General features: G+C 38.3%; 1 protein-coding gene across 3 annotated transcripts in view; it reads right to left on the bottom strand.

Moving 5' to 3' along the window:
• Positions 1-16,767, bottom strand: part of GRM5 (glutamate metabotropic receptor 5) — a 288,413-nt gene that overhangs the window by 52,680 nt on the left and 218,966 nt on the right. For all 3 annotated transcript variants that reach the window (XM_040544290.1, XM_040544291.1, XM_040544292.1), the window contains one exon: positions 14,711-14,946. In XM_040544290.1, the coding sequence (XP_040400224.1) occupies positions 14,711-14,946 (236 nt within the window). The remainder of the gene's footprint in view (positions 1-14,710; positions 14,947-16,767) is intronic.

Genomic DNA, 16,767 nt, shown 5'->3' with positions numbered 1-16,767 from the left:
CTAGATTTCTATTTCCTGCTTAAGCTTCTGTAAGATGTACAATAAAAAATCACCCTGAAGTTTTTTTTTTTTTTTTTTTTTTTTTTTTTTTTTTTAAGTGCAGTGTTATTAATGACATATTCACCCTGTTGGCAGCACCAGCCCAGATAAGGCAGAGTAGGCTGGAGGTTTTCTGTCTCACATGTCATCAGCAAAGCTGCCAGCTGCACTTCAGCCACCAGATCTTTAACACAGGGGTGGGGACAAGAGTCAGAGACAAAACAACTTCATCAATAGTGCTGGGAATTTGTCAGGCACCTGGAAAGATTTGGCTCTGGAGGGAGGACTTGCAAAGAGCTCTTCAGTGTCTGTTTTAGAACATTTGCTCTTTTATCAATCGAGCAGCTGTCCCCAGGGAGCCCTGTGTGTGGGCAGCCAGGAGCAAAGGGAATGCAAATAACCCTCTCTGTCCACTGTATGAGTTTCCCTCCCAAAGAGTCACTGGCAAGCGGCAGGGATGGAGCTTACACATGCCCATGTGAGCTGCAGGAGCTGCACAATGTGAGAAGCAAGATATGTCATGAAAAGATGATGTAAAGACAATTGTTTCTTGAAAGAAATGAAGACTAATATATGGCTTTGTGGGTGGCACACATCTACTGTACCATTATCCACCTCAAAGACAAGCATCTGATCTGATGTCTAGGCACTTTCTGTGGATATGAACAAGGCTCTCCAGCAAGTGCCTGATACCATCATAAAATAGGTGCATCTACATTTTGATGGTGAATAATAACATCACAATGCAGTTCTAACTACTGAAAAAAATTTGGAGTACTGAAAACATCAGGAGTCGTAACAAAGATACATTCTTCGTATTGAAAATCATTGCATAGAGGTCCCTTCTCTCCTTCTACTTCATGCTGGAACTGGCACTCCCAGTTCCAGTTCTAGTCAGCCTCAGAAGCAGTTATTAATGTTTCAGATAGTTAAGTGATATGCGCTTGAAGTATCTGTAATAGAATTAAAACTTGGAAACAACATGCAGTGTTGCTTGTTTCTTCTGTTCTACCAAGGTATTGCTTTTTCCTAATTAAAAATAATAGGCATAAAAACTGCAACAGTGGAGTACATGTAAAACCCATACTAATTGAAATTAAGTGGAAAATTGAACAAGCACATTACATTGCAATACACAAAACTTGTTTTAACCAATTATTCACCCTCAAAATTGACAGCTCACAAACCATGCAGTTAATTATAGTAGCCATTAGAATGAATCAGATTTGCATCAGCAATAGTATTTATTGTGAAACAATATTTCAGCTGCTTTATTGCATATGATTGCTTAAAATTTAATAACTAAATTTTTACAGTAGCACTCTCCACTGGGCTTTGTGCTTCAATTTTATTGAATTATTATTCTGACTTTCTTTAAACATTGAATCTCATTCAGTTCACCTGATAATTTGTAATGAGGCTGCTTAGCTCTTCATAGAGGCTGCTAGCAATTGTCAATGGAGTTGTGAGGGAATTAGCTGTTTTAGAGAATTTTAATATACTTCCTGCAGCTGCAGAACATTTTACTGAGATGTTATCTGGCCCACTTTGCTACATAGGGGCATATCCAACCTGCCACGTCTGACTGCCAGCTTACATGACCTCAACACTCTGTAGTTAAGGTGAACATCTCAAAAAATGAGACAAATTTTTTTTTTTTTTCTTTTTAATGTACTGTAATAGAGTCTTCAAAAATGCCAATATTAACAACAGCAGCAATAACAAAAATTAAGTCTGAAAGTGATTTTCAACTCCCGCTTCACAAAGTATTTAAGCATGTCAGACTAGAAGCATATACATAACCCTACTGACATGAGTGATCCTATTAGTGGTTTTAATACAAGTCTGAATACACAAGTTAAGAGCTGGCCTCTCAGCCAGATAAATAAATAAATAAATAAATATTAAGTCTGTCTCTACAGAAAGTACGATTTAGGTAGCCTTAAATGCACTGTTCACTTAAGTGTTATTTTCCACTGTCTTCAATGGAACTCAAACATTCTTAAATTTATTGATGAGTGCTATCTTCAGTCAAGAGCCTTTCCTGATGCAGGGTCATCATGAGATTGAGAGGTGGCACTGATGAATTTAATGATGATGACGCTAGTGATGTTCAACAGTACTGACTGCACCGATTAAACTTTTAATCAAGAAAAATGTAAAATTCTAATAGAAGTTGAGGAGTTCCTAAGAATAAGAGGACAGGGAATAAATATCCACCCACTGAAACTCATATGCATGCTCTTAATACCCATAGCAGAACTTTTCTATCACAGTCAAAACAAAATCTATTTCTATAAAAGATCTTTTTTGCTCTGTCTTGTACATTCCCATATGAGACAAATTTGTAAAGAAGGAAATTAAAAATTTTTGCTTTCCTATGGGCTGTGAAAAGCTAATGTGATGCCACTGAACTTTGGCATGGACAGATAAACAGGCCATGTCGAGGTGAATGTTTTAGTTCAGTTCAGGAGTGGGCTTTCAAAGTCAATCTCCAAATCATTTCTGCTCACTGTACTTTGATTTGCATTGAGTGTCACAGTCTCAGAGAAGTGTACTGAATTTCTTTCAAATTAAACTCAACTGGATGAAGTGCTCCAAGAGAGCACCTGATGTACCACAGCTACAGGTGGGCATTCAAACCATACAACCAGGCTAGTGTCAGTTTGGAGCAAAATTCCCCCAAGCTATGAATCCTGCTTGGCTCCCAGCATTTGAGAACAAACTCAGCACCTCTCCCAGGAGCAGTGCAGAGGCAGCGAGTGCATGGGCCAAGTACAAAGCTGAGCTTTGTAGGTCTCCAGTGGATACCTATTGCAATTTTGACAGGCTGAAGTACCTATTCTGTGGCCAAACTGTTTTTTTTTTTTTGTTTTTGTTTTTGTTTTTTTTTTGAGATGTAGCTTACCTTCCCATAAATATCATTTGAAATAATATCAAACTATTTATGAGTCTATGCTGTACTTGGTGATTATGTCTACAGGATTATAGAAAGTGATCTGTACTGCAGTACATTAAAACCAATTAATATTAGCTCTGTGTCATGCTAATTACTGCAGAAATAAAAAATCTCGCCTCATGCAATTAGGAGGTACAAGGCAGTGGAAGAATGCAGAGTGAATCAAATCATACTGAACCTTAATGAAGAAACTGGGATAACACTTGTTACACAGAATGACCACATTTGGTGGAATTATCCAAGAAAAAAAAAAAAAAAAAAAAAAAAGAAATCTCAGTGGTTAATGCACATGAGCAGATCTCTGTTTATTCCTTAGTCTTTCTTGCCCAAGACATTTTGGAAATAAATAAGGGCTTATCCTATTACTTCCCAAGCTGTGAGATCATGAGGATTTGGACTCTGGATCCGAAGTCACACAGCCATTTCTGTCTAAAAAATACTATGGAGAAACACCCTGTACCTTCTTTGTCAAATCAGGCAACCCACCCGTCCTTCAGTTTCCCATCCAATATTTCTTTTCTACTACATTTTATTTGCCATTTTTCCTTAGACTGAATATTCCTCAGGAAGAGGACTGCTTTTTATCATCTTCTGCCTTTCCTGTGCCTAATGCAATGGGGCTTATTACTGGCTGGAGTTTTTAGGTGCTACTGTACTGTCTCTGAAAAGTAAAATTATCCTTGATTAATTAAAAAAAAATAAAGTAAAAAATATATATATGTAAAAAAAAATAAATCTATAGATCATTTAGAAATCTCTTGTTATGTAATCAAATCACATACAAGATTCAGGGGAGCCTTTCCAATATGGGTAAATGAATTAAACACCAACTTAAAAATTTGCTGCCTTTGGAATGTGTGGTTAATATATATATTTTTTTTTTCTTTCCCCATGTAAATATGCATTCTGCATTCCTGGATGTATCTGTATCTGTCCCTAGGTTTATCACAGGACTGTGACTTCCCCAAAGGTGAAGAGTGGTTTTATGAGTTGTAAACATCCAGAGCATCACAGCCTGCACCTTTTCTGCCCACACTGCTGGGAGAGACCCAGTTTAGGATGCTCCAACAATATCACAACGGAGGATAAATGCAGGGCAATCACACACGGTGCTACTCAGCTACTTAGTGAAGGCAAGCTTGGGTGCGAGCACTTCAGAGTTGTTGAGGCACCCTGACAGGGTGAACGTGGGAGCTGGTACAGGGCACTGGGCAGGACTGGCTCTGAAAGCAGCCTCGAACCCCTTCAGCAGGGGCTGCCCAGCACCTTGTCCAGATTTGTTCCTTAAACTTGTCCCGTCTCCAAAACGCAAACACGTAGATGACGGAAGAGAAACATGTTCTTTCACCAAGAAAAGTGAGTCCAGCTGGCAACGGCTCTTGTCTTGGATCCATTTAAAACCAATTAGTGTTCTTATGGGCACGGAGTCACGAAAGCACTTTAGGGCTCTCGCAGTCCCGCTTCTGCTCCAGCGCGGCCGCCGCACGCCCAAGGCTCCGGCTGGCCTGGCTGCGGCCGCTGGACTGTGGCTCCACCTGCTGGGCACGGCAAAATAACATAAAATAAACGGCCCTTGCAGGAAATTCTGAAATTTCACAGTTTCCTGTACTTGCAATGCAAGTTTTTGAAAAATACTCATCGAATTATAGAATCACAGAATGGTTTGGTTTGGAAGGGACCTTAAAGATCATCTAATTCCAACCTACTTGCCATTATTCTTCAATAAAATTCATCATTGTTCTTTTTTTTTTTCATGTAAATCTTGTCACTTTTTTTTTTTTTTTTTTTTTTTTTTTTTTAACTAACTCTGACTTTTTACCCCCAAGGAAGATAAGATACTATTTTGTCTGTTCTTCTCTTTGCCAGCTGGTGACATCTGGAAGCCTCACCATCTTGGGTGCTAAAGACTGCAAAGCTACCATTGTTCAATATGCTTTTCCTGTTTTCTAACTTTTCTAAAGTTGAAGTTAGTTAGTTTGAAGTTAGTTTGAAGTTAGAAGAATGGAGAAAAGGTAAAAAAAAAAGAGTGAAAATATTTGAAATTCCCAGAAGCCCTCTCTGTATTTCTTTATACAAGGAGAAGCAAGTGAAACAAATGTGAGATAGAATATGTGAGAATATTTTTTTACAACATGCAGAGCAAGTTGCCTTTTTTTTTTTTTTTTGCTATGCAGTGACTTCAAGATTGAAATAAAGGGGAGTGGGTTGTGCTTATTTTTATTTTTCCTTTATTTTTTTCAATGATCAAAATGTTGTTTATGATAAAGTCTTAGAGAACATCACAGAAGAAACAAGAACTATAACTTACAGTCTCAAACTATCCCATGATGTTTCCTTATGACTAATTTACAAATTAGTTTCCATATATGTCATTAAAGATTTCATTGAATCTTTGGGCAAATTTTGTTTTCAGATACAATAAACATACAGAGATGAATACTAGTTTTGCTAGCAAATATGTCCTACCTCCATTTTCTGCTAGCAGCAGTAGAAGCAGTAGAAGTTCAAGCCCACCAGTGAGACTTTTTTCTTTTTATTTCCCCTTTGCTTTAGTGAATAACTCTAACAAAAATCATTAACAGCCTGCCCTTTGTAGCCAAAATATGGCAGGGACAGTCTGTTGTCTATTAAGGTTCAGGACTTTTTAGGGCTGCAATGGGTCCATTGTGCTCCTTGGGAACACATCAGATTCTGCCCCTGGAGCTGCAAATTCTGGGTTTGTTTGTCATCCCAGAAATACACATCACCTCAGTGAAGAAATGACTGTAGTCTATGAAATGGAGGAAAGGCTGTATATGTGAACCAAGGTAAAGCACAGTATTCATACCTAATCAAGTTATTTTTGTTTAAAGAGACAGAAAAAGACTGAGTTGGAAACGTTTCCAAAATCTGTCATCACAGCTTTTTGTTAATGCAATGTGGAAGAAAAAATAAAATTCAGTTCTCTATTATTTGTAAGGTCACAGGTGTATTTTTTCTGCTAAAAATCAAATGTAACAGTTTACTTATTTTTTCATTTCACTAATTTAATTTCCTACAGGCTCTTGGCTTCATGAACAAATATATTTTTCATTTCTATAGAAAATTTCATCTAGTTTAAATGTCCTTTTCCATTCAAAATGAAAACAAAACCTCAAGATTGTATTATATCTTTTCTGAAAAGGAAATTACGAGAAAAAATAGAGATTTGGCAACATTGGAAATGTCATTTTGACGTTGAGGCAAAAAAAAAAAAACAAAACACAGTAACAAACAACACAGCAACACAGACTGAAACAATGTGAAAGCAAATTATAAATTTGAAACAAAACACTTCAGAGTTACTGAAATGAGAAAATAGTACTAATAAAAAAAAAGACTCATTTCAACGTTTTTCTGTTAGAGTGTGTGTCATTGAGTCAACATGCTGGTAGGGAATGTTTCAGATTTGACAAGCAAATATCTTCCAGTTAAGTCCACTTACCAAATTACAGAATTGTATAATCATTCAGGTTGGAAAATACCTCTAGGATCATCTACTCCAACCTCTAACCTAGTACTAACGTCCACCACTAAACAATGCTACCAAGTTCTACGTCTACACCTTTATTGAAGACCTCCAGGGATGGTGTCTCAACCACACCCCTGGGCAGCCTGTTCCAAAGATGCACAACCCTGTCAGTAAAGAAATTTCTCCTAACGTCCAACCTAAACCTCCACTGGTGCAACTTGGGGACATTTCCCCTCATCCTATCACTCAGTGATTTCAAAATGTTTTTGATCAGCCCCAAATATTTTTTTTTCACTGTCCAAAAATGCAGAGAGAACTTCCAGAGGATGTTTTTAACATGCTTAGTTGACTTTGGTGTCTTACTTCTTTTTAAGTCTACAAAAGCAAGATGTATTCAGAGCTCTCACAGCTCTGCCTGGAGGTTGACCTGCATCCTTGGGTGCCTGCATACTAGTGAAAGTCTGGGTTCTGTTGTCAAGTTCAGTAACATCAGAGAAAAGGGTAACAGTGATCATAAGTCTCAGAAGACGGTAAATAAATAGATATCCATTACCTCACACCATTTTCTTAGGAATAATATTATTATTCCACCTTCTACGGAATTCAATTTCTTTGATCATAAATTGCAATGACATACAACTGCTACAGAAGCAAGAGCACATTAAAAGTGGGCCTAAAACTTTCTGCACTTGCAAACATGCTTGTGTGAAGTATTTGAATCTATGTAGGAAGCTGAATTGTTGTGAGAAGAGAATGATGGGAATTACTCTAATTCATCGTTCTAATAGGAAACATCTATAATCTGGATACATCTAATTACAATTTGCATTTATTCTTAAGGCTAAAGAGACATGGTCTACCAGTACAATTGTATTAATATCTCCTAGGTAGTTTTCAGGGTTTAGAAAAGCAGTGAGAAAAGGAATGGTAGCATAAAGGATATAACCACAGTTGAATGGTATATCGTCAAAGGATCCTAATGTATGGAAGGAGGAAGGCAGGGATGGATTTTGGAGGAGTTTGTGGAATTCAATAATAGTAAAGGGAAGACTGCAGTTATTCAAGGGTTTTAGTTGCAGGGGTGTTAAAATCAGGTTCAATGTATATATATATATAAAAAGTCTTTCAAATAGGTGTAACAGAATATATAGCAGTCATCAGTGCCATACTGCTTCTTTCTCTGAGTGAATCAAAAAATTGTGACATGTCTGTGTAGGCTCCTGTATCAGATTATGTCAGACTTCTGGAAAATTCAGAACTGAATCTATACCTTGCAGCTAATCCACCTTTGGGAATTTCTGGACCTGAAACAGCATTACTGTAAAAGTAGTGATAAACAAAATTTGAGCTTCAAATCCGAAATGTTGGGCATAAAGATGAGGCTTGGATCATCTTCCAGCTTGCAAGTGCCCAAACATGATACATCATATATCAAGTAACAAGCTAAGTGAGAGACAGGATGCACTCAGGAGAATTAAAATGTCCTTTAATTCACTGTTAAAAAAATACAAATAAATTTTAACTTAATTTGTTTTGATTTGTTTTCACTAGAAATCTAAAGATAAAAGTGTGGGAATACCACGTTTGGGGAATATGGGGTTTAAAAGTGACACATTCATTGAAATACGGAAAAAAAACCATCCACTCTGACAGGACTTACTTTTTTATCAGCTAGGGTTTGACTAAACCAATTTTGGCATTTGAGTTTAAATTTAACAAACAGATTATTATCCTGTTGCAGTACAAAGACTAGACACTTATGCGTGATTCCTAAATTCTATCTGGAAATACAATAGGGCCATTTGTTATACCAAGTTCCTTTTCAGCTGAAGCTCTAGGATTTTCTGTGGGTTGTTTTGACCTCATTAGAAGTAGCTGGAGCTGGACGATATTGAGCAAACAAGCAGATATTTTTCACATTTATACTTTTTGTGCTTTTCTGTACATTTAGCCACAAAACTTTTCTCACATTTATCCCAGATCTCCCTTTCTGCAAATAAACTCTTTCACTCTTAATCCTGTTACTAATTGCTTGGAGAATTATGGCAATAATTCTCCCATGTGCATTTTAGTACACTTGAAAAAAATTGTTTTTAATCTCACAGAAGCCACATGGTTAAATCAAAAAGGGATGAATTGACTTGCTTCATCTTGCTAAGACTCATTCAAGATGCTGCTGCAAGTCTCATTTTCCCTGATTATTTCTTTACGTTCTTCTTCCCTATAATACCTGCCACTGGCTCCTTGCTCCCCAGCATGTCAGATATAAGTTGCTTTCCTCATTTTCTGTGCCCTCTGTGTCCTGTCTATAGTTGATCTCTGACTGATTAACTCAGCTTCCGTCATTTACCTTTGTGTTTTCTCCCTGGCTGCTTTTAACCACAGTATTTAATGTCAGGACCCTGCTGTAAACACCTGCAAAAATGGTCTATCACCTTTCTTCAGATTCTTGTTTCTATGATGCCTTTACATGAGGCTATGAGTATTTCTGAAGTCCGTAACTTCTGCTGGTCAAACCAAGATGTTACAATGCTTCATCAGCATTAGCCTCTATTACTTCTATCTTCTTTGTCTTAGATCATAGACAATTGGGATATGTATTCTGGTTTTGCTCTGTCTTTAAGTAACACTTTTAAAAATAATGTTCCATCTATGCCTCTGGATTTTAGGAACTATAAGAAAAAAAATAATTCAGAAGCAGAGGCAAAAGGATTCATTTAACAGACAGGTAGATGTAATAAATATGCTTTTGCTCCTGGTGACTTTGAAGGCTTAACTTTTTCCAGTAATGTCAGTTGAGCCAGAGTTTAATGTACTTTCCTTACATTTTGTTTTCTTTCTGTTCTGTGTTAAGATGCATTTGTAAAACACCCTCACCAGGAGAAAAATTCGAGCTTTGATGGGAAGACTTGCCTGTGAGCATGCAAGTGCATACACACCCTGTCTCTAAAGGTGCAAAGACAATTGATAACAAAGGATTGGATTAACCTTTTATGACCTGAAGACAGTCATTGAGTAGAGTTACTTATCTGGTTCAAGTTGCACACCTATTCACAAACTTCACTGAGTCGTGGCATTAGATAATAAAAAAGATATCTGTCTGGTGCCAGAGGAGAAGCCAAATCCAATTCTTGTAAAATCCCTACTGTTTTGAGGCCATTATACATCTGTTCAAGATGCATTATAAATTCTTTGCTCTGACTCTTGGTGTCTGGAGGTGGCTTGTAGCACCTGTCCTGTGGAATGGAACTGATTACACTGAAAATCAACTCAAATAAGCCTGCAAACTTCTCACTTTCTGTAGTACTCCAGCTGGGCAGAAAATCAATGTACTTAGTGACAGCAGTGACACCCATTTGGATTAGGTATGTTCAAATCTGCAAATGAAAAGCATTCTTGATGCTAATATTTTTACCTCATTGTGAACTAAATGTACATGAAGGGATGGATACCTTTTAGAATTTGATAAAAATGAATGAATAAAAAATGCTTTGGGATTGTTTTCTCATATTCTTTATATATGGCTGATTTCACAATCTTATTTTACGTATCTTATTAAACTGCCTCTTCATTTCATAATAATACCTGTGTGTATTTTCTTGCTGTTTAAATAAGTTGTTGATATTATTAACAATTTTTTTTTTCATGATATTGCAACCAGATAATGTAGAATAATTCATTTTTTTCCCTCCAAATTAATGGTTATTGTTTTCTATATAGATGTCATCATTTAATAATGACCTCATCTATCAACCTTATATCTTTTTATCATTATCCCAAGAAGTAATAAATGGCTTGCCTTTTGGTGCAGAGATAGATTTTTATTTGTCTCCAGCATTCCTCTATAAGCTCAACATCTTTGGGATCCTGAGAAACTCCTTAGCCTGTTTGTTTGTTTTTCTGTTTTTAATATGGAGCTGCTGGAGAAGAAAATGTATTTACCAAGGTAAACTAAAGGGCACATTCCTGTTTTCTTATCAGGATAAATCTGAGACAATACTAACATATACATCATCATGCAGAAGCTCTCAGGACAGCCTACAAAATGCTTGTGACCATGGAGGGCAAGTTTTATCTTTATTCTAGGGAAGCCTGAAGTGGGGGAATTCCAGACTCAAAACTAGGCATGGTTAAAGTTAGGAAATCAAATATGAATTTAGGAAATGATATATAAGGTTTTAAAAGCCATGGGGAACATAGGAAATTAAGTAGAACTAAAAGCTACCATGACAAGTCTCAAAAATTCAAGCTAATTTGGAGGTTAAACTCCCAACATCAAAATCTCTCCTGAAAGCAATTCACAGAGAATACATTTGTGACTTACCTGCTGATAAAGCCACCAAGTGATAAGGCTGTATATTACTAACTGCAATATTTCTTCACTTTATTGCACACCCTTGCCTAGTTTGGGGGCTATTGTGAAAAAAAACAGCATTGCTGTCTTAGCACTTATTAAGCAAATGAATGACATGAAATAAATCTGCATGTAATTATATTGGGTTTATGTGGAAGTTTTTTGGCGGGGTTCTGCAAGGAGTGGGTAGCATCTGTGAGCAGAGCCCACCCAGCAGCTGCCCCATGTCAGATCAGAACCAGCTCCAGATGGCTCCAAAAGGGACCTGCCACTGGCCAGAACTGAGCCATGAGCGACGCTGGGTGGGCCTCTGGGAGAGCAGAGTTAAGGAAGGGGGGAAAAAAATCCTGCTGTGCTACAGCAGCTGGGAGAGAGGGGTGAGAGCTGAGAGAGAAGCAGTCCTGCAGCCCCCAGCGTCAGCACAGAAGGAGGGCAGGAGGTGCTCCAGGCATGTAGCACAAGTTCCCCTGCAGCCTGTGGGGAGGCCCCTGGTGGAGCAGGCTGTCCTCCTGCAGCCCATGGGTCCCACATGGAGCAGATCTCCATGCTGCAGCCCGTGGAGGAGCCCCCGGTGGAGCAGGTGGATGTGGCCTGGAGGAGGCTGTGGCCCATGGAGAGCCCCCGCAGGAGCATGCCCCGGGCCGGTGCTGCAGCCCGTGGAGAGGAGCCCATGCAGGAGCAGGGGGTCTGGAGGGAGTTGCCGCCCGTGGGGGACCTGTGCTGGAGCAGTTTGCTCTTGAGGGATGGACCCCGTGGTACAGAGCCATGTGGGAGCAGTTCCTGAAGAGCTGCAGCCTGTGGGCAGCCCCCGCAGGCTCAGTTCGGGAAGGACGGCATCCCGTGGGAGGGACCCCACGTGGAGCAGGGGCAGAGAGTGACCGTGAAGGAGCAGTGGAGACGAAGCGTCAGGGACTGACCACAGCCCCCGTTCCCCGTTCCCTTACGCCGCTCTCGAGGAGGAGGTGGAAGAGAGTGGATGAGGGGGGGAAGGTGTTTGTAGTTTTTTTTTTTTTTTTTCACTGCTCTGTTAGTAGTTGGCAATAAATTATATTAATCTCTCTACACCGAGTCTGTTTTGCCAGTGATAGTGACTGGTCTTCCAGTCCTTATCTCAGCCCCATGAGTTTTTTTCCTTATATTTTCCCTGTGCTTCTGAGGAGAAGGAGCAAGAGAACAGCATGAGTGAGCTTAAGATGCCCATCAGTTGTTAAACAACAACAGTCATTGAATATCCTTTTCAGGAATTTTGACCAATGATCTAGATCAAAATCAGAATGGTAAAATTGAGTAATGTGATGATCAACAATTCTCTGTGTGAAAACCCTGATTAAATGGACAGTTTTAATGATAAGACTTATTGATTGCTGTGGAGTAGTGTCCTTAATCTGGGGAATTCCACAACTGAATTAACATTTTTCTGCCCTACAGCAATGAAAAAGAATTAAAGCTATTATAATATTTATTTCTCTCTCTATCTTTTTTTTTTTTTTTTTCCTTTTAATATAGTTATCATGGCCTAGCAGTGAATATGACAATAAAGCCGGAGAAAAAGTAATTAGAACAATATATTTGGAAAAGTAGTTTTTTTTTTTTTTTTTTTTTTTTTTCCTCTGATCATGATTTGCAAATCAGCGCAGTATGATTCTTACACATTTATTTGTGTGTTTGAAACTCATGGGCTCTAGGAATCTCGTTGAGCTGTGGCTCATTTAGGATTTCTTTGTGGGAAACCTTCCAGCAATGAATGCTGTTCCAAATGTGCTATCAAGCTTTATGATTAAGTTGTCTCATATCCACAACTGGATGACTTCATGTTTAAAATAACATCTCCCTGCACCCCTGAGATAATTTTTTTTTTCAGCAGTGAATTTTATTTTAGGCACTATAAAAGACTCTGTAGGCACACGTTTCACACTTCTCAATCTTTCATATAAAACAGAAATTAGACTCTCCCAGTGCTGGTAAAAAGTATGTAAAATAAAAGATACCCCCAAAAAGTCAATCTGAAGTGTCACTGCTAATGCATCACATTGATAGAAAAGAGGTTTTTGTTAGCTTGTAGCCAGTCATATCCACTGTACTGGTATCTCAAGAAAAATATCTACGTTATCGTGGGGAAATCAATGAAGTTTACTGCTCAATATGCAGTACCTGTCAATAGAGCAAATAAAACCTGTGTCAGGCTGTGTTGGAAGGATAGCAGAAGAAAAATACTAGGGAAAAGTCAGTTGAATGCTGAAGGTGTACACAGAGATTTTGGGATTCTTAGGTTCGATTTCCACTTCAGCCACAAACTTCCCCTGCAGCCTTGTGCAAATCAAAAAAAAAAAAAAAAAAAAAAGAAAAGAGACTTATGAAACATAAGTGGGACTTGAAAGGGATTAGATTTGTGGGGGATTTTTTCTTGTGTAAATCCAAAACTTTAATCCTTAAAGCCATTTTGTAGTCTCACAGGTGTGGAAATTATGGACGTTTTTAGGAGGGAAGGTCCTTTGGGCTGATGTCCAACATGGAACCCCAGGATATCTACTACGGTGTTCCCTCTGTCAAAGGCATGCAGTCCCCAAAGCCACAGCAAATCTGAAGGAAATCTGAAGGAAAACCTGTCATACTATCATTTAAGTATAACTTGGGTAAGGAGGGGGAGACTCAGGTTAATGCCTTACACTGTCTGAAGAGCTTCAAAGCTACAACATCCACTTACCATCAGGACAATTGACCATTAGGTCTCCTCTTTTGCTTCCTTCATTTTCAAATTATTTGAAGCTTTTTCAGAAACTCAAATAATGGGAAAGTGAGCAAGGACAATGACAAAACTTTCTTTTCACAGCCTTGTTGGTTTGCAGTATATTGTCATCATCTGAAGTGCATGGGAAAGCCTTGAAAGCATTCATGCATCTGAAGATGCGTGGAAAAATTCAGCGTTATACATGCAGTGACATTCACTACATGCTAAACAGAGACACTGTCTGCTTGTAAGGCTTGCGCCTATTTTTTCTGTGCTGTAAAACAACAACGTAGTATTTGCTGAGTTGGTGTCAGTGTCATCTTAAACTTCCATTGTAGCTTAAGGACTTACTTCAAGGAAATAAAGGAGAAAGGATGTTTCAATCAGAACTAATAAGCTGTTACCCCTCAAGATAATAATGAAATGGGGCATTGTCTTAGTATTGCAAGGCATCTCATGAAATAGAGAGTAATTAATGGAAGTAATACAAAAATTTTGAGAAGAAGAAGAAAAAAAAAAGCATCACATTTTTCTGGGAAAAAAAAAAAAGTCAGTGTTTTGCAAAAATGACAAAATGTTGTGGCAGTTTTTTGCTAAAATCAGTACAATTTTATGAAAAATATCAGTTTAGTCAAAATGGCATTTCCTGAAATGACTCACATCTGAAAGAAAATTTAATGAAATCCTTCAAACCAACTAGTCTTCTATCTGAAATACACAAATGATCTTCATCATTACCATCTGGACTTCAGATATTTTTTAGTGTATTAACTCTCTGATTGGTCTTGTGCCATAAAGAAATATAGTTAGCCTTGTTTCAGAAAAGAAGCATTGGATTTTGGAGGATAAGATTTTTGAAAGTATTTAGATGACTGTAACGGCACACTAGCATCAAGATTTTCAAATTTAGAGAGGTGTTAGTTACTGAGGCGCTATATATTTGTTTCTCTAGAGATCTGAATACTTTTAAAATTGTGTCTTTTGTCCTTTTGTAAAAAGCAAGTGTTTCCATTCCAGCATCTTCGCTTCCAATCCCACTCACTATTCCATCAGACCAGGCTGCGTCAGCTCAACACGACCTATTCACACCAGAACTTCAGTCACAGTGGTTTATACAGCAAAAGTAATAAATTCACTTACTTGTGCAAGTCTTGTTGTATTTAGGGTTCTCTTGAGGAAACCCTTCCAAACGGCACTGGAACCTGTGCTGCCAAAATTCCTGAAACCATGGGTTTCGGTGATTGGTTTCTGGCCGAAGCTGCAGGTAGTAATCATCAAACCATTTCACGTCAGGAGACTGGAGCTTGATCGTTATTCCACCAACGGCTTCACGCTGATACCCATCTGTCACATCGTACCTGTCTGCCCAGCCATCACTGCAGGGATAAATGAAAGAGAGACAACATTGACAATTCAACAGAATAAGAAAAGAGCTTTCTCAAAAACAAAATTAGGAGCCTAAGAGCACATACCCACACTTGTGATTCTGTGTGCAGTTTAGTAAAACACCTGCAATACTTCTGCTAGGATTCAGTGTTTTTCTTTTCCTTATGTTTGCTTGTAACTGGCACCTTCTACTTAGATAAAATATTCTTTATCCTCCAGGTAATTGAAACAACATTACAAATCACAGATCCTGAAATCTGCTGTGTATAAACAGAGCTCTGCATCACACAAAGCTCCTGTGAGCTTTGGGGAGAAAAATTGTGGAGTGTTTTACTGACACTGGGATGATGCTTCTCTTACTTGAAAGGAGATGACCTTGAGGACAGGATCTCTGACAATGCCAAGAGACAGTGAAACAAAGCACTGTGTTACCGACCATGCCTCTACTGCACAGTGGGACATGGAACAAAGAGCTAGAAGCAAATTTTGAATGAGTTGACACTGCTGAAGCAGAAATGCCAGCTCAGAGTTCAGCTGCTGTGATAGTACAGCATTGCATCTGAAGCAATAAATCCTCTCTGCAGACATGACTAATGAAGTTGGGCAGAGCATTATGCAGATGTCATGTTTTACTTCTGTTTCTTGGTTGTTGGTGGTTGGAGTATTATGGATCTTGTGTGGTACTGTACCACACACAGAATTTTAATTCCCTTTGGTTAACCTCTCTGCTTGCAACACTCTGACCACAGGTAGCTAACATAAGTGACTGAAAACCCAATTCAAACAAAATGTCCCAAACTTCTTAGGGTAATTCCCCTCTGGTTTCATAATGGAGTTCCATGGAAGTACTGACATTTATGAAATTTCACTGAGCTCTATTAAAAATATGCATATCTCATTAGAGCAACGCAGATTTCTGCTCTTTTATCATGAGCATGATATTTCAGATTTTCAAAAGCCTCAGGTCTTACTGTCACAGAACTGTAGAATATTCTCAGATTCTTTTTTACTTTTTTATTTTTTTGTTCTCTAGAAAGGCACTGATGTTAATGATTGTAGAGAACAACTTTAAATACTAAAGGTTGAATAACTGAAGGATTAAAAAGAAGAAAAAAAAAACTACCTTAATTTATTTTATTTTAAAACTTCATGTATTGTTCAAAGGTAGCCCTAACTATTTTAAGCTAGTCATGGAGTAACTGATGGAGGTGACCTTTCACTGTATCGTTCTGTTGTTCTATTTTGACCGTCTGATGTCTGGTTTAAACCTGGCTCCTGTATTTCAGATCATGCATTTCAGTCTGCTGCAGTCACCTGGTCCCTAGCACATTCCGTATTCTCTACATGGAGACTCAGCTGTCATCACACAGTGCGGAAGTCAAGACCTCAGACAGGGACCCCTTCTGCACAAGACACTATTGTCATGAAGCTTGGACCCTTGACTACATCTCACAAACACAGCTGCAATGTCAGTAAATAAAAGTTTCAGCAGTGCAAAAATAATATCCAATATCTGAAAGTAAAAGGAAGGGATTACTAAACATGCTTCAGATTTCAAATGCACTGATTTACTCAGCACAAAGGAGTAAAATACACATTCATGAAAGGAGGGATGAACACTGATTTTCAGCCTGAATACAGCTCTTGGAAAATTTACCTTTAAGTTTAGATCCACTTAGAGATGTTAATGTTAGGAAGTTAATTAACAGGAGTTAATGTTCCCAAACGATCTCAGGAAGCTCACTATAGGCAAACAGTTTCCACCTTCCATCAGGACTCTGTAGTGGTCAAAGACTTAGCACACTTTTTAT

Source organism: Cygnus olor, chromosome 1, assembly GCF_009769625.2.
Source record: "Cygnus olor isolate bCygOlo1 chromosome 1, bCygOlo1.pri.v2, whole genome shotgun sequence".
Taxonomy (NCBI): Eukaryota; Metazoa; Chordata; class Aves; order Anseriformes; family Anatidae; genus Cygnus; species Cygnus olor.
Note: the sequence above shows the minus strand (reverse complement) of the source record. Positions and strands in the feature narration are given on the sequence as shown.